This window comes from Mirounga angustirostris, unplaced genomic scaffold, assembly GCF_029215605.1.
Source record: "Mirounga angustirostris isolate CCGP_5_RB_7025 unplaced genomic scaffold, mMirAng1.0.hap1 SCAF_1, whole genome shotgun sequence".
Lineage (NCBI taxonomy): Eukaryota > Metazoa > Chordata > Mammalia > Carnivora > Phocidae > Mirounga > Mirounga angustirostris.
In genome coordinates, this window is record NW_026991709.1 from 175,140,171 (window position 1) to 175,167,465 (window position 27,295).

Here is a 27,295-nt window from a genome sequence, read left to right on the forward strand (position 1 = left end):
CCAGAAAGGGATGGCCACACACTTTGAGAACTGTGCCAAGGGAAGGAACAGCGAATTAACGAGAAGAAAAATCAAAAGTTATAGTATTGTGTGAAAAGATTTTCAAAATGATGAGACATCAGAGCATGCAAACGCCAACAACAACAATCAAATGCACACTGCTGGTGGGAGCGTGGCATGGTGCATGTTCTGGAAAGCAGTCTGGCATTCGTCAGTCAGATTACTGTTCTCATAGACTCACACACTGACTTTCTGCTCTTCATCATGTATTTGAAAAAAATTCTCACATAGCTCAGTAAGGGTTCATGTTTGAGGATGTTCCTTTCAGTATTATTTTAGACCATTGGATTGTTGGGAGCAAGCTTGGAGTCCATTAATGGATTAGAGGATAAGTAAATATAGTAAAAATGTGGTTGTTGCACATCAGAAAGTATGTACAGAGGCTATAAGCCACAAGTAAAAGGCGTAATACGGAGAGACCTTAAAATAGTGCTGCTTTAAAAAAAAAATAAGAATTGGGTATATAACACAGTATCATTTATGAAAAACATAAACCAAATTTCTGAGAATGTTCTGGGTTTTGATCTGAGTGATAATTGCACAGATATATGCATATATAAAAGCTCACCAAGCTGTACACTTAAAATGGTGCACTCTACATATGAATGTTAAACTGCAACTCGGAATTAGAAACATGAACCCTATTCTTGTCTACCTGCCCAAAGTAGTTCTCCTGAGTTGATTTTTCTGGCATGAACCTTCTAACATTGTTTACATAGCCACTATCATCATTTGATACTTTTCCACTATCTATTTATGTTTGTTCCTTAAAGCACTCTCTCTCACTGCTTGAATGTAAGCTCCCCAAGACCAGAGAATTCCTCTCACTTGTCTGTTCCAACGTAACTCACATGTAATGGCACTGAATTCTCTCTGTCTCGTTCTGCTATGCAGTATCCTCTCTACCTAATATCTAATATTGCAGCTTTTTGTTTTTGAGGTTTTTACAGAATGTGCCTTTGTGATATTCTAAGGGTTTAGTGGTTGCTGATTGAAAGCGGAAGGAAGGAAGAAAAAGGAAGGAAAAAAGGTGGAGGAGGGAGGGAGGGAGGAAGTGTAAGTGGAGCAAGCAAGAGCCATGCGCAGTCTTCCCTTGCCTTGTGTCCTCCCATTTACAACATCAGTAGCCTTCATTGGTCTAACCATGGCCGCTGTCTGTTGGAGTCATGCCCTTTAATGTCTCCTGCCTTCAAATAAATACTCAACATTGCCAGCCACTGGCTTAGATTCTGTGTCCTTCCCCGCCTCCCCCCACCCCCCCACTCCCTCTTTTCCACTGCTTCTCATACCTTCTTTGTCATTCCAGGGCGTATCTCTACTTCTTACATGAGGAAAGTCAATAACAGTGCTCATTGAAATTAAAAGGCAGTGTGTTAATAATCTAAGTACCAGAGTGCAAAATAATAAATATAATATTATGATATAATAATAATATAATAAAAGTTGGGGCACCTGGGTGACTCAGTCAGTTAAGCATCTGACTCTGGCTTTCAGCTCAGGTCATGATCTCATGATCCTGAGATTTAGCTGGGCTCCATGCTCAATGAGGAGCCTGCTTCAGATTCTCTCTCCCGATCCCTCTCCCTGTCCCTCCCTTGCTCTCTTTCTCTCTCTCTCTCTAAAATAAATAAATAAATCTTTAAAAATAAATAAGTGTTATATGCAAACAATGAATCATGGAACACTACATCAAAAACTAATGATGTAATGTGTGGTGATTAACATAATAAAAAAGGAAAATAAATAAATAAATATAATAGCTAACATTTACTGAGCACTCAGTCTGTGCCACTGAGCTATATTTAGCTATTCAATCTTCACAACAACTCTATAAAAGCCAGAGAGATTATTTTCCCCATTTAGCAGATGAGAACACTGAGGCTCAGTCAGTCACATGGTTGATGGGCAGTAGAGTCAGATCCATTTATGCTTTTGAGCGCTCCTGTCTCCCAGCCCAGGAAACACATATTTACAGAATGTCCGCAGTCTTGGCAATTTTGCGTCTTTCTGAGTATTATACTTCATCTCTTCTGTCATCTGAGACAGTATCATGGTAAGGAGGAAGCATGTCGTTAGGCAAAGCATGGATTATTCAGGTGGAGCCTGTTTCCGTGAAGCAGGGAGGCTCACTTCAGCATAAATCTCAAGATGATCATAATGTTTTATCAGGCTGCCAAACTCAAAGTTATTAAAACACCTTCATTCATATTAGAGGCTGTTCTGTGTTTAATTCCTCCAGTAAGACACATCTGCGGTAATTCATGACCAGGAATGGGTTCTTATTATACTTCGATAAATAGAGTACTGGCAGAGAAGCTAATAAATGTAAAAGAAAAGACCTTCAGAGTGCCTAGTGCCTTTGTAATTCTACCTTTTTCCCCTAAATTAACCTTTGTATCGTAATTTTGATTGCCCAGTTACATTTGCCCATTTGTGTGAACACTGCTAAATCCGACTTTTATGGCGACTCCATTACTGTCTTTATAATGGCGTGCTTTGCGCTGGGCAAGCATCTGCAAGGAGTTCCGTATGGGCAACGTGGGTGGGTGGATACTGTTGACTGGGCAAGGTATTGGCCTGACCCAGTCTGCCTGGTGGGCTGTGGCTGGCGTGCCGTTCCTGTGGACCCCGTGCAATTCTCCTTCCCTGCTGCGATTTCTGCTTTGCTTACGGCGCCTAAATTCGGGACTGTGTTTGGAGCTTCCACAGGCGTTGAGTCTGTTTATTTGATTTTGTATATTTCCTGTGCAGCTCAAAGCTTTGTAGGGCCTCATGGAAGGAAGAACATTGACACAGAGAACTGTGGAATCAGAACCAATTATGCTGCCACGAAATAGCCTTTTCTTCGAAAAGAGCAGACCCTCGGCAGCCAGATAAAGTCTAAAACGGCACGCTGCTAGAGCTGTTTCACATTTTCCTTCTATTTAGTCATACCTTTTAACAAAAGCCAGTGTTTCGGGGCCTGGGTCCCACCTAGGTCAAATACTGCAGGATTTGGAATCCCGCTCTGTTAGAGCTCTGAGTCAGCTGTTGGGTAATGCCCCTTAATGAGATCGCTAGACTAACAAATGACATTTTTATTCTTAAGAGTTCAGAGTCCTTTTTTGAAGATCATTTCCTACAGTTCCCTCTACTGTTTAACTGCAGTGAGGGGTAAGGATGATATGTGACTAGGGGATGAGTTTGAAAGAAGAGGGGAAAAAAGGCAAAGGTGTAGTGTTGACTCCTACAAGTTATTATCATGCTGGTTCCCGAGAATCTTAATTACATCTTTCAGAAGCTCATTATTTATTGCAGAGAGAATAATAAGGCTTTCTTCCAAGTCATTAGGCTTGGGATCTCAATTTTAGGCCTTCAGTTTCTCTCTTTTATCTTGGCACGTGGAATAGAGCTTGGATTAAAGAGAGAGGAAAGATTGATGGCAAGTCCGAGTCAGTTGGTGCACGACGACTTACATTTCATGAGCTGGGGCTTGGGAATCAGCTGGGTTCCAACCTTGCTTCCCTGCCCTACTCTGTGAGATCTCATGTAACTGTTATGGGCCTCGATATTCTCATCTGTATAATGGGAATAATAACTCCTACCTCATGGGGTGGTATGAACATTTAAAGGAGCTATCAGCATGCAGTGACAAAATGCCTGGCACCAAGTCGTTTCTCATTAAGTAATAGCTGTTATTGTTACTACGGTGACTTTTTGTGCTGTTTTTATTGTAGAATATTCAATATGTGTCATACTTTTCAAAGCATAGCATAAAGCACAAAAAATTGGCCGTGACCCTTTTGTGAGTCATTTTTAGGTAGCATGTTTGTTGATGCAAAATGTTCTTTTGAAGTAGATTTTATGAGGCAGACATATTCTTCCCATTCCACTTTTTCTCATGTAACTAGAAACCTTGTACTTACTGAACAGTGTGGTAAAATAATTTACAAAATTAATCCAAACTCGTTAATTCAGTGACACTAGCAGGGTGATTTTAATTTCATTTAGCCTTCTACAAATATAAAAGCCAATGTAATTCCACAAAGTTTGCCTATAAATATCTAGCATACCATATTTGAGAGATAAAGGTCAATAATTTTAATAATTAAAATATTTTTAATACCTTCATTTCTTCTGTCAGTGACTTGTGTGTGAAGTCAGTTGAAGCTGCATGCTGACAATATGAATACAAACTGAAAAATTAATCCTTAGTGTGGGACAAATGCCAAGAGTATACATATTGATCTCTAATATGGAAAACAGTGGGAATTCGCTTCAATAATCACATTAAAACTTGGTAACTAGCATAAGAGCTGAAGAAAAGAAAGTCTGGTGGAGTAGCTGTCCTTTTCTAAATATGTTTTAAGTGATGGCTGAGTCCTTTAAGATTCTCATTTCCTTGATTTTATCCAGGACTTCCTGCCACGTGGACGACAAGAGTGCTTTCTTTGTTGAGGTTGTAAAGGCCAGTCGATTTTCTCTTGCCTGTGTGCCTGTGGGCAATTTTGTGAAATGTCCTGTGAAGACAAATGGATAGAATATATTTTGTATCCAAAGACTATTTTAGCTGCCCCTTAGAATAGAACTTATCGGGAAATACTTGTTAAAATAAATACGATTATTAGCATTGATTTTATACCTTTTTTTGGTGAGAAAGTTTTTAATAAAAATAAATATATTATTGGATTTTAAAATCTATTTTCTATGTATCTTTGTATCTTTTTTTAAACAGTTATGAAAACCTTCAAGCTATGATTTTTCTTGCACTGAGTTTTTCAGTCATGTTTAAAATACTTGAAATTCTAAAATCAGTGATGTAACAGCCACTCAGTTGAAGCATATTCTTATCGTAAGATTTATGTAATTAATATTTCAAAAGATGTTTTGTCCTCCCAATGAACTTCTCATATATTAGGCTCTCAATAAATATTTACAGTGTAGACTTTTATGTAAATTCACATCCCTTTTTAATTTGTCAGTATTAGCTTATTTGGTTTTACGATCTCTTACCCACCTTTTAAGATATATTAAGGTAATTTTAAGTCAGTGAATTGGTTTTTATCGGAAACCATCGTGGCCGTGAGACAGCTGAATCTCTGGCTCCTCGGAGAACCTGTAGTAGACCATCCTCACACCGCTGGCAGCCAGCAGAGCTGCGATGAGCTGATCATCTGCCTTTGAACATTCTCCCTTTCACCCGAGAATAAGAATTCATCAATTTAAGAAAAGGAGAGAACATTTTTAATTACCAGGATCCCATTTTATATGTATGGCGTTAAAATGTTAAGTATAAATTGTTTCTTTTCCTGTCTGTGCCATTATGTTTTCATTAGGGTTCAAGAGTGAAGTAGAATGGGGAACTTTTCTCATATTCATTTAATATCTGCATCTCACCCAAAACAATGGCATGGAGAGGAGCATTTAATTAACAGCTCTTATGATTTTAAAGGCAGAGCAAGCTCTCAGTATCCTCATGGGGATGTGATGCGGTATTTCCATTACTTAAGATTAGAGACAGGGAACTGACATTTAGAAATGATTGTTCCCATTTGGAAATATTTCCAAAAGCAAGGTTAGAACTCCAAGTCATTGATAGCTTCCAGTGCGGAGCAGAGCAACATACCCACTCCCCAGCTCACTCAGCACCACCTGTACCGAGAACCTGGCTTTTGCTGCAGACTTAGTTCATCTGATGAATTTAGCAGAAAGGATGCAGTGTTTTATCATGCCTGCACTTTGAATCTTTTCAGATTCCAAGTTTGGCCCTATTAGCTTTCTATTCAAAAGAGACCAGGTAACTTTTTTAGAATGCTTACTCTGGCTTACATTTTCTCTTGAGAATAAAATTTTAATCCTAATTATTTTGTTTAGTTATTTTATTCTTCTCTGTCTGGTCCTGCCAATTGTTTTGATGAAAGTTTATTCTTGCCGTGTTTCCTTCTCTTTTTGTATATAATGGTTTCTATATATCTAGTAGTGTATACCTTAGTATCTCCTAACAGTCCATTAAAACACTTAAAAAACAACTCCCATCCCTCAACCTAGTTGGTTATAGGAGTCAAATCTCCATGCACATCATGATTTTAGAGCTTCTCACCATCACCAAAGCATAGAGAACTTGTTTGCCTTGCCCTCCTGACCAGCATCTTAAGCTCTTCCATATGATTTGGTTTGCTCCCTGGTTCTGCCAGAGAAAATTCTATCTTTACTCCTTGAATCTAGGTGGGCTGGTTCACTTCAGAGTCCAAGTTAGTCAGCCCTGCCTCTCTGCTTTCTTCACAATGTCTGCATTTTGCATAGTTGACTTCTTTGTAGGTTCCCCACAGAGGACAATCCAACAAGACCAAAACAACACCAAAAACAGTGACAACAACCAGAAATATTTATTGAGCACTCACTATTTGTCATGCATGCCTGTAAGTGCCTTGTATTTTCTTATTTAATCCACACACCAAACCTATGGTGTAGGTACTATTCATATCTTTATTTTGCCAAAAGGGAACCGAGGCATAGGGAGAGAGGAAAATTTTCCCTAGATTACAAAGCTGGAAGTAGCAGAACCAGGGATGGATACTAGTCATGGTTTTGGGGCTTTTTTGTTTTTTAGTTTTTTGTTTTGTTTTTTGTTCTTTTTTTTCTTTTTTTGTAGTTGTTGTTTGGTTTTGGTTTGTTTGCCATTGACTCTTGTTTTTAACCTAGTACCCTAGACCATCTTTTGTAGAAGTGAAATTTGCAAAGGAGATTCAGTATTTGAAGGGATAGAAGGGATCATAAACACCAGTACTCCCCAACCCTTTTGAATTCATGGGTTCGTTTTAACTGTCAAAACGTTAATATCACTCACATGATTGAGAGCATACAATGAGAAGACAGTTCCATGTAGTGGTTTGGGCTCTGTTCCACATTGCCTGGGTTCAAATCCTTCTAATTTTATTTATTACTTTGGACTAACCTAATTGTCTTAGTTGCCTCAAGTGTGTAAAACAGGATGATAACAGTGTTTGCCTGATAGACTTTTGCGAGGATTAAATAAGCTAATATATGAAGGTGTTACCAGTATCTGGTGCAAAAATCAGTATCAGTGTTTAAGTATTCAACTTAGCTGTTTTTATTGCTATTTATTGTTTTTTATTGTTTTTATTTTGGGGAGAGAAAATACATGATACCCCAAAGTCCTAATGAATTCAGTAACACTTTTTTTTTTTAGAGATTTTATTTATTTGAGAGAGACAGAGCGCGCGAGAGAGAGCACGAGCAGGGTGAAGGGCAGAGGGAGAAGCAGACTCCCCGTTGAGCAGGGAGCCTGATGTGGGACATGATCCCGGGACTCCAGGATCATGACCTGAGCTGAAGGCAGACACTTAAACGACTGAGCCACCCAAGCACCCCATTCAGTAACACTTTTTAATTGAATATACAGTCTTGTCAGTCACAGTATAGCCTACACATTTTAAATAACAGGACCTGTCTGTGTGTTATATAATTTGTCTCTCCATCAAGTACAGCATGCATGTGGATTCTCTAATCTTATAGCAATTCCAGAATTCCCAAAGAATCCATATTTGGCAACCAAAGCACTCTCATGCAACTTTCTCCTTTTTCAGAAAAGAGAATCTGAGACCAGAGAGTTTAAGATAATTTATCAAAGGCACATACCTAGATTGGGACAAAGTAATGTCTAAGCCTTAAATCTCATGACTCTAACACGGAAATCCATACTTCCAAAGATGTCCCAAAAAGCTTATTTCAGGTTGTTTTTACAATCAGAAAGATAGCTTGGTTAAGCACTGTTGTGTCCTTAAACAGTATTTTGTGCTCTTTGAGTTTGTTACCCCATTATCTTTGCTGTTTCTCCTTCTTAAGCAATAGAGAAGTGTTCCTTTGTATCTTTATATATCGGAGGCTGAAAGGAAGTTTGGAGCTACAACAGAACAAACAGTTCCCATGTTCTGTCTACCTGGCCTCATTACAAGTCATCATGCATCCTATAGGGTTGATAATCAAATCCATATTACTAAGACTGTTTTCATTACCTTCGTATATTTTCTCTGGTGAACAAATGGTACAAAAACAGATTCTCTAACTGGAATTTGAAAATCTTTCTCTAAAGAGAAGGACAAAATTGATTATTTTTATCAGAGCCCAAGTATGGTAAGTATCTCTGAGTAAGAGAAATAAAAAATTGCTACAAGGTTGCTTGATCTAAAACATGGTATGCTAAAAAATCTTTGATGTAACACATTCAAATTGGAAACTAGGAAAGCCCTTCATGTCATGCCAGTGGAAGGTCAACTAATTGAATTAATGAAGAGATGGAAGAAATGAACATGCTCATAAATTTTCCAGAAATAAAATGTGGTATAAAACAAATATGAGCAACTTCAGGAATTCCCAGAGCCTTCTACAACATATGGTCTCAAAAAGTGAGAAAAGACAGAAAAATAAAAACACAGTATTGCTTGGGAGAACAAATAGAAGAAGTAATATTGGATTAGGAAGGAATGAAGTTCAGTTTACTTCCAGTTTAAAGAGGATCAGTGAACATTTATGTCAAACAGATTAACGTTCCTTCATAAATTTATTCTCAACTTTGATCAAGGCAGAATCTAATGTTCGTACACTGTAGATCTGCAGATTTTCTTCTTGGAAAGAAAAGCTTTTCATCATATTGGCTGAAGAATACTCACATGATTGCTGTTTTTTCTTTTCACAAGGAAACCTGTCTCCCTTACCAGCAGTGCTTTGTACAAAAATGTTTGAAAGAGGGAGCAGGTGGTTGCTTTGCATGTCTTTGTATTGTTTTAGGTAAATACATTTGGAGCCAAAAAAGGGGGGGAAAAAAAGAAAAGAAAAGAAAGAAAAAGAAAAGTCAGTGCTCTTACAACTTCTATTATAATTTGTTTCTTGTTTGAAAAATGTAAAAGGAAAGAAATTAACTGAAGTAGTAAACATAAACTTGACCATTTGACCGCATTTTAGGGACAACTGTCAATAGAACAACATACTTAGATTATATTAAATACTTGAGCTGGCTTGAAAGGTCATTGTCCTTTTTTACCAACTGAAGATTATGGCATGAGCTTTGCAACCTTCTGCATGAGGCACAGATGAGCTCAGTTACTAACTTGAAGTGTAATTAGGATGCCTTTTTTTAAAACTCTGTCTGCCTCACCCTACACCTAAAGGAGCTGGAGAAAGAACAGCAAATAAAGCCTAAACCCAGCAGGAGAAGAGAAATCATAAAGATCAGAGCAGAAATCAATGAAATAGAAACTAAAAGAACAGTAGAACAGATCAATGAAACTAGGAGCTGGTTCTTTGAAAGAATTAACAAAATTGATAAACCCCTGGCCAGACTTATCAAAAAGAGAAGAGAAATGACCCAAATCAACAAAATCATGAATGAAAGAGGAGAGATCACAACCAACACCAACGAAATACAAACAATTATAAGAACATATTATGAGCAACTCTATGCCAGCAAATTAGATAACCTGGAAGAGATGGAGGCATTCCTAGAGATGTATCAACTACCAAAACTGAACCAGGATGAAATAGAAAACCTGAACAGACCTATAACCACTAAGGAAATTGAAGCAGTCATCAAAAATCTCCCAAAAAACAAAAGCCCAGGGCCAGATGGCTTCCCAGGGGAATTCTACCAAACCTTTCAAGAAGAATTAATACCTATTCTTCTGAAACTGTTCCAAAAAATAGAAACGGAAGGAAAACTTCCAAACTCATTTTATGAGGCCAGCATTACCTTGATCCCAAAACCAGACAAAGACCCCAACAAAAAGGAGAATTACAGACCAATATCCCTGATGAACATGGATGCAAAAATTCTCACCAAAATACTAGCCAATAGGATCCAACAGTATATTAAAAGGATTATTCACCATGACCAAGTGGGATTTATCCCTGGGCTGCAAGGTTGGTTCAACATCCGCAAATCAATCAATGTGATACAATACATTAACAAAAGAAAGAACAAGAATCATATGATCCTCTCAATAGATGCAGAAAAAGCTTTTGACAAAGTACAGCATCCTTTCTTGATCAAAACGCTTCAGAGTATAGGCACAGAGGGTACATACCTCAATATCATAAAAGCCATCTATGAAAAACCTACAGCAAATATTATTCTCAATGGGGAAAAACTGAGAGCTTTCCCCCTAAGGTCAGGAACGCGGCAGGGATGTCCACTATCACCACTGCTATTCAACATAGTATTGGAAGTCCTAGCCACAGCAATCAGACAACAAAAAGAAATCAAAGGCATCCAAATCGGCAAAGAAGAAGTCAAACTCTCACTCTTTGCAGATGATATGATACTTTATGTGGAAAACCCAAAAGACTCCACCCCAAAACTGCTAGAACTCATACAGGAATTCAGTAAAGTGGCAGGATATAAAATCAATGCACAGAAGTCAGTGGCTTTCCTATACACCAACAACAAGACAGAAGAAAGAGAAATTAAGGAGTCGATCCCATTTACAATTGCACCCAAAACCATAAGATACCTAGGAATAAATCTAACCAAAGAGGCAAAGGATCTGTACTCAGAAAACTATAAAATACTCATGAAAGAAATTGAGGAAGACACAAAGAAATGGAAAAACGTTCCATGCTCATGGATTGGAAGAACAAATATTGTGAAGATGTCAATGCTACCTAGAGCAATCTACACATTCAATGCAATCCCCACCAAAATACCATCCACTTTTTTCAAAGAAATGGAACAAATAATCCTAAAATTTGTATGGAACCAGAAAAGACCCCGCATAGCCAGAGGAATATTGAAAAAGAAAAGCAAAGCCGGCGGCATCACAATTCCGGACTTCAAGCTCTATTACAAAGCTGTCATCATCAAGACAGCATGGTACTGGCACAAAAATAGACACATAGATCAGTGGAACAGAATAGAGAGCCCAGAAATGGACCCTCAACTCTATGGTCAACTCATCTTTGACAAAGCAGGAAAGAATGTCCAATGGAACAAAGACAGTCTCTTCAACAAATGGTGTTGGGAAAATTGGATAGCCACATGCAGAAGAATGAAACTGGACCATTTCCTTACACCACACACAAAAATAGACTCCAAATGGTTGAAAGACCTCAATGTGAGACAGGAGTCCATCAAAATCCTAAAGGAGAACACAGGCAGCAACCTCTTTGACCTCAGCCGAAGCAACTTCTTCCTAGAAACATCGCCAAAGGCAAGGGAAGCAAGGGCAAAAATGAACTATTGGGACTTCATCAAGATAAAAAGCTTTTGCAAAGCGAAGGAAACAGTCCACAAAACCAAAAGACAACCGACAGAATGGGAGAAGATATTTGCAAATGACATATCAGATAAAGGGCTAGTATCCAAAATCTATAAAGAACTCATCAAACTCAACACCCAAAGAACAAAGAATCCAATCAAGAAATGGGCAGAAGACATGAACAGACGTTTTTCCAAAAAAGACATCCAAATGTCCAACAGACACATGAAAAAGTGTTCAATATCGCTCAGCATCAGGGAAATCCAAATCAAAACCTCAATGAGATACCACCTCACACCAGTCAGAATGGCTAAAATTAACAAGTCAGGAAATGACAGATGTTGGCGGGGATGCGGAGAAAGGGGAACCCTCCTACACTGTTGGTGGGAATGCAAGCTGGTGCAGCCACTCTGGAAAACTGTATGGAGGTTCCTCAAAAAGTTGAAAATAGAGCTACCCTATGATCCAGCAATTGCACTACTCGGTATTTACCCCAAAGATACAAAAGTAGGGATCCAAAGGGGTACGTGCACCCCGATGTTTATAGCAGCAATGTCCACAATAGCCAAACTGTGGAAAGAGCCAAGATGTCCATCGACAGATGAATGGATAAAGAAGAGGTGGTATATATATACAATGGAATATTATGCGGCCATCAAAAGGAATGAGATCTTGCCATTTGCAACGACGTGGATGGAACTGGAGGGTATTATGTTGAGTGAAATAAGTCAAAAAGAGAAAGACATGTATCATATGATCTCACTGATATGAGGAATTCTTAATCGCAGGAATCAAACTGAGGGTTGTTGGAGTGGGGGGTGGGGTGGGAGGGATGGGGTGACTGGGTGATAGACACTGGGGAGGGTATGTGCTCTGGTAAGCGCTGTGAATTGTGCAAGACTGTTGAATCTCAGATCTGTACCTCTGAAACAAATAATGCAATATATGTTGAGAAAAAAAAAAGAAGAAGAGGAAGGTAGCGGGAGGGGAAGAATGAAGCGGGGGAAATCGGAGGGGGAGACGAACCATGAGAGACGATGGACTCTGAAAAACAAACAGGGTTCTGGAGGGGAGGGGGGTGGGAGGATGGGTTAGCCTGGTGGTGGGTATTGAGGAGGGCACATTCTGCATGGAGCACTGGGTGTTATGCACAAACAATGAATCATGGAACACTTCATCTAAAACTAATGATGTAATGTATGGGGATTAACATAAGAATAAAAAATTAAAAAAAAAAAAAACTCTGTCTGCCTCAGTGGGCTTCTGTTCTACAATTTTGAAAATCACAATGAAGCCAATATTCGTTCAATATTTTTATATTAGAACGAGATTCAGATTAGAATCCTAGTGGTCCCCAAGAATGACTAGAAGGGTCATTAGTCCATTAGCCAGACACCGAAAAGTAAGCGCTGCATAGCACTGGAATACAGTATTAAAGAATTCATAGTTGAATGCTGCCTTTGACATACTCTCCATCAGCTTGCTATTTACTTATTCTTACACCTCTGCATTTATTGACCAATACAGTGCACATCTATTAGTTGAATATGATGTTTGTAAACAGGTAATTGGCATGTTGAAAAATAAAATAGGGATAAGTAAAACCTTCTAAAGTAGCAATGGTTAAGTCTACTACTAGAAATTAATAATAGATCAAAAGTTCTTTGTAAAATATAAAGAATCTCAAATGACATAAATAGCTATCATTTTGAGGAGCTCATAATGGCAGTGTATGGACAGAATAAGAGCAATATATTATTTTTTTCCTAACTTTTACCTCTTACTGATCCTTGTACCTGGGTGGTATAAATTGTGAAGAAGTCCCTGAACTAGGGACTTTCAGATACTTCTTTAAGTATTGACCTTTCATTGACCAGAAATCATTCTTGCACTGACTGGGTATATTATAAAGAGAAAGAAATTGATAGAGAGGGATCAAATGTGAAGTAACAACGATATTGAGGATTTGATAAATAAGCCAATTGGTCAATGTAGTAAATCTTTAGAAACAAAGGTCAGGAAGATTTCTAAAAAAAGTCAAACAATAAGCAAATGAGAATTTTAACTAAAACCTGCATTTGAACAATAGGCTCTTATTTCCTTATGTGTATTTCTCTCTAACATCAGCAGGGTTTGATTCAGGTAAATTATTAAAATCACAGAAAAAGTATGGCAATTTTTTACAGGGTGACAGAATGATAGATTTTCCCTTGAACATATCTTCATAGCCAAGTAGGCAAGGACTAGAAACACTGGAAGCAGAGAAGAAATGTATGTGTAAACACGTGTGTCTATAATTTAGCATAACAAGCAAGTGAACATGACGTAATACAAATGCTATTTTTCAAAGTCCCATCTTTTTTCAAAGCCTACAAACTATCATCTATATTTGACTTGAACCCGAGGCTTCTGTGAAATCTCCTGAGCATATCCCTTAGTGCCTAAAGAGGTTGGCATTGATAGATGTGAAGCATGGGAATTACATTTGATGATAGATTTTAGGGGGCGTTGTTTTTTGTTATCAAGGTTATTGGGGATATTCAGACATAATTGCATATCCTGCCATAATCAGACATTTACATAGTCATTTTTAAAAATCAGGTGACTTTGTACTATTTCAAAAGTATAATTTATAATAAAACCACTACTATTTAAAGTCTATTATTCAGAGGAGTTACAGATCACAAAGGGTAACGATCCATTTTAAAATAAGTTTTTAAATAGTATTAACACTATTTTGATGAACAGTTTGATGTGCTACTAATGGCAAATGGTAGTATTTTGTGGGTGTGTATGTGTGTGTGTGTGTGTGAAAGAGAGAGAGAAACATTAATTTCTCCAGCTTCCTGAGGACAACTTTATTGTACCCAGTAAGAAGACCCCTGTGATTTGGTAGGGTGACTTCATCTTCTGCTAATAAACACATTCTATTTCCAGTGATAGTGGACATTTTATTCTGCTATAAAAAAAAATCACCCACATGGCAAGAAGAGAAATATCAAGTCCCCATGACATTCCTTAAGGAAAGAATATTTTCTCATTTTCTTGAGACCTAATGAGGAATGGACAGTTATTGTGATGCTGCTCCTTTATCTACTAGTCCTTAATTACTTCAGTTATTTTTATTGCACATTTTCCCCATCTGTAGAGTTCTTTTGTATCATTTGCAACCCAGTGAAGCCCCTGTCTGGAATTAGCTTCTGAGAGTTGATGTAGAAATTGTAACCCAAGAGCACTACCTTTGGAGTCATTAAAGGGTGGGCTTCCTATAGTTAGCATGTACTAGAAAATTTCCATTTTGCAAGGACAGTGTAAATTTTGCACATCATTTTAATAGGGAGGCAGGTCAATCAAATTATAATTGGCTCCAATTAGCACTCCCATGAGCTATAGGATTCTTTAGCTTCTCCTAGACTGCACTTAAAAGGAAAATGTTATTTACTGTCACTGAAGTAATAAAAAATGTCTATTATTCAGTATAAGTGATGAGGAAAGTGCAAACCTGGCAAGAGGGATTTGGCATATATTTAAGATCTGCACACCAACATACACATGGCATCAAGCGTGGCGTTGTGCGAAATGTGCTATTACAAAGCACTTTCTTTCAGCTGCACAAGCAGGTCTTGGCAATGAAACTTGTAGTCATCCACAGCATTTGGGCTTTGAGCTAATCTTAAAATTGCTTTCTAACATTTTCAGAGCCTCGAACTCCTTTGAAAAGCACATTTTTATAATGAAACAAGGAAGCAGAAAAGAAATTCATTATGTTCCCCAAGTCTCTCTTACCTTCAGATCTGACTCTTATCATTTTGGGGGTTTCTGCCTGAGTTTCATCACTATAGCAGTAAGTCCACATAAAACCAAGGGGTCGCAGTAACTGCAGGTTGGGTCTGTGACAAGACAGGATTGTCCTGTCTTCAGAAAACATCACAGTAACTGGCCCATCCTGATTAGGTCTCATTTTCTCTCTCATTTTCTCTTCTACTTTCTTTAACAATGTCATGCTTCCTTAATATCCTGGCCAAAGGAAGTAGGTCAGTAAATGTCTTGCCGATGACTTTGCTCCTTTCCCTTCTCAGTTACCCTAAGTCATTGCCAGACATCAGAGTTTGAGGGTCATTGAAGTTGGCCCCCACTTGCACGTCCTCATCTTGAGATCTCCTTGGAACAAGGAGACAAGGGTGGAGTCAGTCCACTGAAACAACTTGTATTAAGAATGGGAGAGTGTTGGGGGCACCTGGGTGGCTCACTTGGTTAAGTGTCTGCCTTCGGCTCAGGTCATGATCTCAAGGCCCTGGGATCGAGCCCTGCATCAGGCTCCCTACCCCGCGGAGAGCCTGCTTCTCCCTCTGCCTGCCTACTTGTGATCTCTCTCTCTCTCTCTCTCTCTCGCTGTCAAATAAATAAATAAATACAATCTTTAAAAAAAAAAGAATGGGAGAGTGTCGGTTCTTTGGGGAAAATTAAAAAGTTCTTCGTGAGAAAAAAGAGTGTATGTATCCAAGCAAAAATAAAGAATGGCCTCTGGAGGGCTACTTCACTTTGGTACCACATCAGTTTCAGCAGCCACAGTACCAGGAAAGAGATGAAGGTATTTGTTAGAAGAGCTTCACGGGCATTAAAACTGAAGACAAGGGCACCTGGGTTGCTCAGTCGATCAGGCTTCCAGATCTTGGTTTTGGCTCAAGTCATGATCTCAGGGTCCTGGGATCAATCCCTGCATCCTTTAGGCTCTGCGCTCAGCGGGGAGTCTGCTCAAGATTCTCTCTCTCTCCCCTCTCCCCCCTGCTCATGGTCTCTCACTCTCTCTCTCTCTCAAAATAAATAAATGAATAAATAAATAAATAAATAAATAAATAAATAAATAAATAAATTTTCTTTAAAAATGAAGACAGAGTCTTGTGGAGTCACAATGATGGAATATGCAGGTACCCACTGAAAATACTCCTGTTTCTGAAAGAAAATGATAGAACCAAAAATGGTGGTCACAGAGCACATCAGGAAACTGCGTTATCTCTTGGGAGCTTCCGTTATGCAATGGAAATCTCTCATATGTGCTCCCAAAAGGTGGCAGGACTAAAGCAAGAGAGAGGAGTACAGAAGATTTAGGGGACTAGCCTAAGTGCTGTAAATCTTCATATGGTGGTTAGGACAGTATGACAGCCTTATAAGGGAGAGAGGTGTAAAAGTAAAGTAAGGCAGGTAAAGATCGCCAAACTCATAACTTGGTCCAGGGCTAATACTAACCTAGAACATGAGTCATCGAACTTTTTCTTACAAGTTTAGTCAGATAAATATTTTAGCCTTTATGGGCCATATAGTCTCTGTTGAGGCTCCCCAGCTCTGCTTTTGTAGCATAAAAGCAGCCACGGACAATAACAACTGGATAGATGTGAGTATGTTCCAAAATAATTTAGTTTACAAAGCGGGCAGCTTTGTAACTTGACCCCCTAGCTATACTTTGCTGGCTCTTGACCTAAAATCAGCCGGGAAGTATAAAAGGATGAAGGAATGTCATTTTTACGTTGGGTTTTTTTTTCCTCCCCTCAAAAGTCACACTTGTTGGTACTCTAAGTAGAAATAGATTAGGCAGACATTTATAGGCTAACCAAGGAACCTGCAGCATATGTAATGTTGCCCTCAACGCAACAACTTACAAAACAGTTTTTGAAAGGTAGCACGCTGAAATGTTGGAAAGGTCCATAGATGCCTTCGGCTTTCTGGGTACAGACTTTTCAGTCCTAACCATTGACCTTTTGTTCTTTGAACCTTAAATATCTTCGGTTTTCTACATGGCTCTAGAATTTTGAATATGTACTGTCTCAGATCCTCCATCAGTGGGTGTCGACTCTAAGCTCTGTAGCCAAATTTCCTTCCCAGTTGTCTGAATCGGTGCTACAAATCTTGAATGACATCCAGCAAGTTCCCATGACCTTTTAATATGCCTTCTTTTTAAGGTAGGTCAAACTTCCCAGTTGGCACCAGAGAAAATGGCCAAAGTTACTTCTACAATTTTGTTCAACTGCGGTTTGGACAACTTTTCTAGAAAATGCCTATATAAAGGATTAAATCTCCCTCATAATAGAATTTCATAATGAAACTAGGAATAAACTCTTAAATGTCAGTAGTATGTGTATTAATGTATCTACAGGTAAACACTAGAGTGACATATTTCCTGTGAAATTGACTGGCCTCGTACTTAAGTGACCTGGGAAAAAATGCGGCTAGAGGAGCAATGTCATTTGTCATATATTTCTTTTTCAGAAAGCAGTTTCAGCACTTCATTATCTTAATTTATGGCTCTGATTGGTAAAGCCTTTTTGCTCTCTAATAAAAAGTATTTCACATACCTAATATTAACGTAGAGTTGTTAATAGAAAGCCCAGTGGCCAGGTTGTTTTGGCATAATGTGTTTGTGATTTACACCACAGGTTATGAAAGGTTTTGTAAAGTCTGTTTCATTTGAGTATGTAAAATTATCATTTTTATGATAGCTTTGTATTTATCATCATACATAAAATGATGTTGAAAAATCTCCAAAGAATGCTGATTTGATATATATTTTACTTTGCAGTATACAATTAATGTTTATTGCAAACGCAGATTTTTATGATAAGTAAACTCGGATAGTATTATAGCAGGTAATTTTTTTACTTTATTCAGAATGCAATAAATCACATAACTCTCTAATGTTTTCAGTCAGAGTGATGCCATATATTTTAACACAGTCATGCAGGCAATAAATGAAATAGTGCAGGTCTTCTCTCTAAGACATAAAAGTTATGTCTCATTCCATCTCAATAAGAAAGTCTGTAAAGAAGGGTAGGTAGGTGCTACAAATTTCTGTTGTAACTGTCATGACTGTATATACCATATTAAATACAGATTTGATTTCTTTCCATAAGTCGTTAAGGGTCTAAATCTTTGTGTGTTTTTTGTTTTGTTTTTTGGGGTTTTTTTTGTGTGTGTGTGGTTTTTTTTTAAAGATTTTATTTATTTTTTAGAGAGCGAGAGAGAAACAGCATGAGAGGGGCAAGGGTCAGAGGGAGAAGCAGGCTCCCCGCTGAGCTGGAAGCCCGATGTGGGACTCCATCCCAGGACCCCGGGATCATGACCTGAGCCGAAGGCAGACGCTTAACCATCTGAGCCACCCAGGCACCCTGTTTTGTTTTGTTTTTTAGCGGGGGGGAGGGGGAAAGGGAGAGAGAGAACCTCAAGCCGACTCCATGCCCTGCGTGGAGCCCAAGGCAGGGCTCAATCTCACGACCCTGAGATCATGACCTGAGCCGAAACCAAGAATCAGAAGCTTAATGGACTGAGCCACCCATGCATCCCAAGGATCTGAATCTTTGTATAAAACGGTAGAACACTAATTCATTTGCTTTGGGGTTGCTGTGATTTGCCATCTCTTTTGGAATACCCCACCCCCTGCCACTGTATTAGTCTTATAATCATTTTGTATAAAATATGATTCTTTCTTAGGCCTTCTAACTGCAGGCTTTCTCCATTTTTTTGGTCTCTGGTCATTTGTTTTTCTCTGGAAATTTTCTCTCTACCACTTAGCACTGCACTTGGACTTAATAACGACATCTGATTGTTATCTATTATTATTATTATTTCTATTGGTTTCCTCTTGCTGGTATGGCAAATTACCACAAACGTAGTGGCTTAAAACACCATGGATTTATTATTTTACAATTCTGTAAGCCAGAAGTCCAATACAGGTGTCCCCGACCTACAGTCAAGGTGCCAGATGTTGACAGGGCTGCTGAAGACTCTGAAGGCTCCACGGGACAATCCATTGCCTTGCCTTTTCCAGCTTCTAGAAACCACCTGTTTTCCTTGACTCATGCCCCTTCTTCCAACTTCAGACCAAGACCATAGCATCTTCAAATAGCATTCTCTGGCTGACACCCCTGCTTCTGCAGTCCCAGTTCCTCTTCTCTGACCCTCCTGCTTCCCCCTTACAAGGACTCTAATGATGACCTTCCCCCCACCCCTGATAATCCAGGATAATCTTCCCATCTCGATATCCTTAATTTAATCACATCTGTGAAGTCCCTCTTGCCATGTCAGGTAACATGTTCAAGATTTCAGGGATCAGGGTGTTGACATATTCTGGGGGTCATGGTTCTGCCCGCCATGCCATTATTAGGCCCAACCTCTCTCCTAAGCTTGTATTTAAAGATCTCGCCCACCCATTGGGCATTTCCTTCTAGGTTACCTACCTGAGTCTCAGAATCGACTTAAAGTACAACCTCTTCCTTCCCTAAAGTGGCTCTTCCTCCCTCTTTCCTGTTTCTCCTGTTTACCCCAGCTCAAAACATTAGAGTTAAAGTTTTGTGCTGTTCATCAAAGATCTTTTTTTCTCTTGTATTTGTGAGGATAAACTATTTGGAAGAAATATGGAGAAAGACCATTTATGGTATTCTGGTTACATTGTATTCCAATGTTAGGCCATGTTACTGCACTTTTAATTCAAAAGTATACACACCATGCTATTAGGATGTGAAGAGAGAGGGAGTGCTGTTGAAAATTCTTTAAAATGTCTTTCTACACCATATAAACCATATAAAGTATACAGTCCACATGATTGTGTGAAGATCACATCTGCAATACGCTTTGGGTGATGGTTCATAAATATAAGCCCTTTGTAATTCAAGGGATACCTGTATGCTGTTCCACGATAGACCCCCAAATCTGCCTGATTATACAAATTCTCAGAGAAGAATTCAGGAGTACTAATTCCTACAAAACAGCAGCTTTGGGCGCCTGGGTGGCTCAGTTGGTTGGGCGACTGCCTTCGGCTCAGGTCATGATCCCAGAGTCCTGGGATCAAGTCCCACATCGGGCTCCCTGCTCAGTGGGGAGTCTGCTTCTCCTTCTGACCCTCTCTCCTCTCATGCTCTCTCTCTCACTCTCTCACTCTCTCTCTCAAATAAATAAATAAAAATCTTAAAAAAAAAAAAAAACAGCTTTTCTCCACTGGATTCTCAAATTATGAATGATAGTTTTAGGGCTTCTGCTCAGTAATATTAGCCCAGGGGGATGAAGGTTCTATTGTTTCTTCTTTGTTTGGTGGAGGTCTCAGGATGGGCTTACACGGTTTTCCTCCCAATGCTGATTTGTCTGGGCTTGTCTGAGGGTAGGTACTAAGAATCAAGTAGGAATGAGTTTGTAAATTTGAAAAGCCTGAGGGTGAGGTGAGGGGATTACACAGTTATTGAAAAAAGAGGTCAGTAAAAGAGGGTTATTTCTTCCAGGTCTAAGGGAAGGGGCCATTTCTAATACAGAGGAGAGTCTGTTACTCAGTTTCAGCAACACTGTGTCAGTTCAAGTCTTCTGAGAAGCAGACCCCAAGATGGGATCAGAGGATCAGACTTGTTATTTAAAAAAAAAAAAAATTCCTGGAGAAAGTGCCTGTGAAAGATAAACGGGGAGGGAGCAGAAACTGGTAGAGGGAACCTCAGTCTGAGATTCAAGTCTGATATCTGTGAGCAAAGAGAGGAGAGGAAAACTTTGATAGGAAGAACACCAGACCCCAGGAAGTTCTGAGAATAGGCGTTATCTGATGGGATGTCTCCAACCAGAATTGCCCGTGGGGGAAATCCTGCACCAGGGGGAATGGGCCAGCATGAACACCCCAGTGGGCTTCATCCATTAGCTAGAAGCAGCCCCAGGAAAGTGCAGCCGTGGCACTCATGGGCTAGCAGGTGGAAGCTTCCAGTAACTGTGTTCTAGGCATTAAGTTCTCCTGAAGTGAGACCTAAGTGGGACACTTCCTTGTCTACCACAACCCTCCCTTCAATTCATCTGTATTCACTTCTCCATGTTCATTTTGGGAGCAGCCTTAAAATGATAATAATTTTGACTTTCTTCTCTTCTAACAATCCTTCATCACTAGGGTCATATAGGCAAAGCCATCACAATATCTGTATGACAGTATCATGATAGTACAATATTTAAATCTTAACAGTATTAATTTGGGATTAGAAAAAATACTACATGGAGCCTTATCACATTTCAGTCTAAATTACATATGTAATATTTGTTCCAAAGTGTTGCGTGTACTTATTGATCAGGCATTCTCCTTGCTATATAGTATTTCTTACATGAATTTATTTGATTTTAGGTTTTCTGACTCTGAATCTGAGTTCTTTCCACCAGCCATTCTCATTTTAGTATAAACTGGTTTAATAAGGTTGACTTCTTGTTCTTAACACCAGCGGAGGTCTATAACGTATATGTTGGGGAGCAGTGGAAGTTTTACACTCACTGGACAAAAGAGACATTTTTAAATAAAAAATGAAAGGGAGAGGGGCAATCATATTAACTTCATGGATAGAACACTTTGAAAAGCAGAATGAGATGGCTTTGCCCTCTTTAAAGCAAGATGAGGTTACGGGGGGTTAGGGGATGTTGGCGTGGAACTGGATGCTTAGTGCAGCAGAAGAGCCTAAGGAGCTAAGACTTTCACAGCTGTCAATTTCAACAATTGCAGAACTCAGCTTCCCTGACCAGCATTCTTTAACTCTGTGGTTTATTTAGTTCTATTATAAGAGAAAAGCACCATCGGGGTAGGCATGAGGCCAACTGTGGAGTGGACGTTTGAGACACGTTTTTTGTTTTGTTTTTTTCATACAGTCCAACAAACAACTTTAGATTTCACAACCTATCAGATGACTGATTGAAATGTCATGAAACAGTCTACTGATAGGATAGAATGATGTGGAGAGCAGTTCAAGGTTAAAAATCCTTGTCTCTAAACGTGCACACCGTTTGCCATTCAATTGCTAACCTTTGGAATCATCAAACATTCCCATTTGCATTGAAGGCAGAAGGGAGTCAGTCCTGTCTCCTTGCCAACAGGTACTTACTGTGTTCTCTCCCCTGCTTGCTTTTCACGTGCTCCTCACTTCATCTCGAGTGCTTTTATTATCCCTGCCTCTCAGAATGTTCTTCTGTTCTTTTAAGACCCATTCTTTAGTCATGAGACAATGTCACCTCTCCTTCCTCTAAAATCCAGAGTAACTCTCACCCAGCCCTTTTACATTGTCTCAGTGTTCTTTGTGTACTGACTTACCGTCCCCCTTTACCAAAAGCAAAGACCCTTCATCCCTGGAATTATGCCTTCAATATATTCTGAATTTATTACTCACTGGATTTATTTTCATTACATACATTTTCTGAAAATTCTTTTCAAAAAGCATTACAGTAATGAACCGATATAGTAAGGCTGATGAAATTGTAAAAGACAATAGGGCCATGGAAAGAAGGAATCAAATAAGCCAACCATGGTAACTGTGCTTAGATAACAACTTGCCTCTGAAAAATGCGGACATCTAGAACAATGCAGCATCGTATTATTTACCCTCATTACCACAGAGTAGAAGAAAATTAGTTCCTTTGGAGAAAGTTCGTTTACCTTCACCCTGAAAGTCAAGAAACCTCACATTGGACTTTACATAGGAGATGGTAGCATAATTGTATCCTTAATTAACTCAATAAATGTTTATTGAGGACTATTAAGTGTCTTTGGATATTTCATTTTGCAATTGGGTGGGGGAGGGCAGTCAGGATAAAAGTTGATATCAGTGTTTACCAAGTGGTGGGAGGACAGATAACTAAACAGACCATTACATACAAGCAGTAAGTGCTTTAACTGATGTGAGCTTCGAGTTGCTCTAGATAGGAGAATCTACCCTGAGGACAAGGATGAAGGAAGACTTCTCTGAGGAGGCAGTTCCTTAAGTTTGGAACCACGCCTTGAAAACCATCTGGAAGTTATTGTGGCAAAATGGGGTTTAGTGTTGAAAGTGGGGAGGAGGCAGAAGAGTGGACAGAGAAGAAGGACACTGCAGGCTTCTAGAGCAGCAGGTGCAAAGACACCCAGGTGCTAAGGCTTTAAGCAGGGCCTTAACCCTGCAGAGTCTCCTATTCAGGTTAAGAAATTTTGCATTATTCCCAAGAGTACCAAGGAATTGCAGAAAACTGTCATATCAGAAACTGACATGATGAGATTGGTAAATTTGAAAGATCACAGAATGTGTGGTGTGGAGATACAAATTAAAAGGGAGAAAGACTGAAGCCAGAGAGACTTGTCAGGAGGTGTCTGGAGTAGTGATAATGATGATGGTAATAACTATTGCTCGCACCAGAATGCTAATCAGCAGTGTCCTCCACCATTATGCAGACTGACCGCAGAATCAGTTCACTGAACTCTTTCTCTTCATGACCTGCAATAAAAGCACTGAGCAGTACTTTGTGGTAAAGGCGGTTTTGTGTATTTTTTAGTATAATATGGAAAATTTTCCTTAATGATGGAATTTCTTTTCCCCCCAAATTTTATTAGAACTGTCATATGCTTGGATCTTCAATGAATATCCATCATTTGTTGAAGAAGACAGTCGGAGATTTGTCTCTCAAGAGACAGGCCACCTCTATATAGCCAAGGTCGAGCCGTCCGATGTGGGTAATTACACATGTGTGGTGACCAGTACGGTGACGAACGCTAGGGTGCTGGGCTCCCCAACTCCTCTGGTGCTACGTTCTGATGGTAGGAAATCTTTCAAGGTGCAACTCTAAATGTAAATGTTGTGAATACTAGCAAAAACAAATGGGAAAAGTGAAAAGTATATCACGAAGAATTATTTCATTTTTGGGGGGAACAAAAATATTTATGAGTACAGTGATGAAGATTAATTCATTAACCATAGGTCCTTGTACCTAATCCTTCCCAAGACCAGCTTTATAGTTTTCAAGACGAGTGCAAAATAGAAATGGCAGATCCATTTTTCAGAAATTATTAAGAATTTCAAGATGTTGATAGGAGACCATTGAACCAAGCATGAGGTTCTTCTGAGCCTGTGGCTCAGGTTGCATTGTCATGAAGTCACCTTTCCTGATTTCAGCCACCTTGAGGTTCTTAAAGCTGTGGTCATCTTGTTGTACGATATAAAGCATCTCTTAAAATTTTTTTTAAATGTGCACTAGAGGGAGGGAGGTGGGGGGAATGGGGTAACTGGGTGATAGACATTAAGGAGACCACGTGATGTAACGAGCACTGGGTATTATGTAAGACTGATGATTCACTGACCTCTGCCTCAGAAGCCAATAATACATTATGTTAATTAATTGAATTTAAATTTTTAAAAATGGGGGGGGAAATAAATAAATAAATGTACACTAGATTCCCAAAGCTTACTCATTTTATAACTGGAAGTTTATACTCTTTGACCAACCACTCCCCATTTCCCCCATCCCCAACAGCATAGTGATTATAATTAATAATACTGTATTGATACTTGAGATTTGCTAAGAGAGTAGACCTGACGTGTTCTTACCAGAGAATATTTAGAAATTAAAATGGTATCTATGTGAGGTGCTAGACGTGTTAACTTGATTGACATAATCATTTAACAATGTATACATATATTAAATCATCACATTGTACACAGTAAAAAAGAAAAAACAGGTTGTACAGTCTAAATATATGTAATCTTTATTTGCTAATCATACCTCAGTAAAGCTAAAAAGAAAAAAGAATGTTTCTTCAACCCCTTCATTGCTATTTCAATGCAATGCGCATGAGCTTCAGAGGAAGCAGATTTGTAAGCCTGCATAACTGCCCCCCTTACACAAAACCATATCTGATACAGCACAATGCCATGACCACATATTATCTAAGCATTTCTTTCCAGTCAGTTATAATTGAATTTGACCTTTCTCATTTATTAAGTTACTGTTTCTTGTCTCCAGCGTGCCATTTAATAAGTTTAAGATTGGTTTCTCTGCTACCAGGGTACCATTAAGTAAATTCCCTCCCATAATTTTTGCTCTTTAGAATATTTCAGGAAGTCATAATACATTGTATATTTCAGTTTGACTAGAAATGTCCAGATTAAATGCAGAATGAAAAGGCCTCCCATTTTACGCAATGTAAAGGGCATAATGGTTTTCTTGGAACTGCTCTGTAAGCGGTAATTTATGAATCATGGAATCCAAGGTCCCTGATGTTTAGTAATGTTGCATGTTTGGCCCAGTTATCTCTGCTTTGAAAAGCACCTAACGGATGGCTAGTGAGTAATTTAAATCATTAGAGCAACTAGTTCAAAATGGAGCAAAAGAAAGTTTTATGTAAGAAAAATGGGACAATTCCAAAGGAAATGTTGAAACTATTAACCTTGTATTGTGGATTTACAGGTGTGATGGGTGAATATGAACCAAAAATAGAAGTGCAGTTTCCAGAAACTCTTCCAGCAGCTAAAGGTGCAACTGTGAAATTGGAATGTTTTGCTCTTGGAAAGTAAGTTTTATAACATTTACTCCAATGTGCTGAAATAGTTTGCTGTAAAAGATCAAGATAGTTTTTGACAGACTCTTCTTTTCCTTCTTTTCTAAAATTTTCTTTCATTTAGAAGCAAAGGAAAAATAAAATATAAGCAAAATACACATATATAATTTGGGTTGAAACTTTAAAGGCAGTTTGCAGAAAAGGACTGTATCTGCCTAATTTTATGAACTAGACTGGTGTTATTTTTCTTTTGCTTGTTCGTTTGTTGTATTATGTGTTCAACTTTTTTTTTTTCTAAATCATGAATTAGGGGCGCCTGGGTGCCTCAGTCGTTAAGCATCTGCCTTCGGCTCAGGTCATGATCCCAGGGTCCTGGGATCGAGCCCCGCATCGGGCTCTCTGCTCGGCGGGAAGCCTGCTTCTCCCTCTCCCCCTCCCTCTGCTTGTGTTCCCTCTCTCGCTGTGTTTCTCTCTGTCAAATAAATAAAATCTTTAAAAAAAAATAAATAAAATAAATCATGAATTAACTCAAAATGCACAACTTATTTTATTAAAATATCAAGTTAGGTAAATCCTTGTATCAGTTTTATGTAATTCACAACTGGAAATGTTCTGCATTTGATGCCTTTTTGCTCTATCCTAACAAAAGGTCTATTTTGTCAAGCCTAAAATGCATCCAGGCATCTGTTTAAAATAGGAATAACTTGACAATTTTCTTCTTAGTCCTGTACCTCAGATTAATTGGAGGAGAAGTGATGGACTGCCCTTTTCCAGTAAAATTAAACTGAGGAAGTTCAATGGTGTGCTTGAAATCCCCAACTTCCAACAGGAAGATACGGGTTCCTATGAATGCATTGCTGAGAATTCCCGAGGAAGCAATGTCGCCAGAGGGCGTCTCACTTACTATGGTGAGCATCTACTTTGGGCAAATTGGATTTTTAGCTTTTGCTCTCTCAATAAAATGTTGTTGGGCGGTGGGAAATGACGGCAGAATGCCAATGTGCAACTTGTTCTCTTCTGCATTTTGTTAAATGAGGATGAATATTTAGGAGGAATTAAAAAGCAGTAACATTTTGCAGTGGAGTTGGAGACATGACATATTCTATTTGCATTTTAAAATGATTCATATAAAAATGAATATTCCACTTTTTTTCTACAAGTAATGTTCTATACACTTGATCATATCAAGGAGCGATCTCCTTTGTGTCTGTCCTGTCCCCTAGGAAATGTGACTTTGTATCTTTCTTTATGATCTTTACTAAGCAGAAAGAAACTGTTGAGGGAGAGAACTTGTAATTACTGCATTAGACAAACCACATCAACTTAGGCTCTTGAGTTCTTCAGTGTTAATTCTCTCCCTTCCAGTAATGTAACTCTGCTGTGTTTGCTTCCTTTAATTTGTAATCACATTTATTTGAGGTACTGTTCAGTTTAGGTAAGGAAAGGATAATAATGCTACCTTTATAAGTCTATTGGCATAGAAAAATTAAATTATCTTTTTTTTTCAAAATTTGTTTTCAAATCACCTTTATTAAAAAAACGAGGTTTTTTTGAAGAAAGCATGATTTAGAAAGTATAAGTACATGATTTTACAAAATGTACTGTAATATATTTAAAGATATATGCTCAGTTAAACTTGTAGTTTAATTGTTAGAAACACTGTAAAACTAGTGGGAATTGACCACTTTTGTGA

General features: G+C 38.7%; 1 protein-coding gene across 2 annotated transcripts in view; it reads left to right on the top strand.

The window, feature by feature from the left end:
- CNTN3 (contactin 3) overlaps positions 1–27,295 on the top strand; it is a 339,295-nt gene that overhangs the window by 213,658 nt on the left and 98,342 nt on the right. For both annotated transcript variants that reach the window (XM_045863787.2, XM_064593591.1), the window contains exons 6-8: positions 23,662–23,865; positions 25,512–25,614; positions 26,326–26,510. In XM_045863787.2, the coding sequence (XP_045719743.2) occupies positions 23,662–23,865; positions 25,512–25,614; positions 26,326–26,510 (492 nt within the window). The remainder of the gene's footprint in view (positions 1–23,661; positions 23,866–25,511; positions 25,615–26,325; positions 26,511–27,295) is intronic.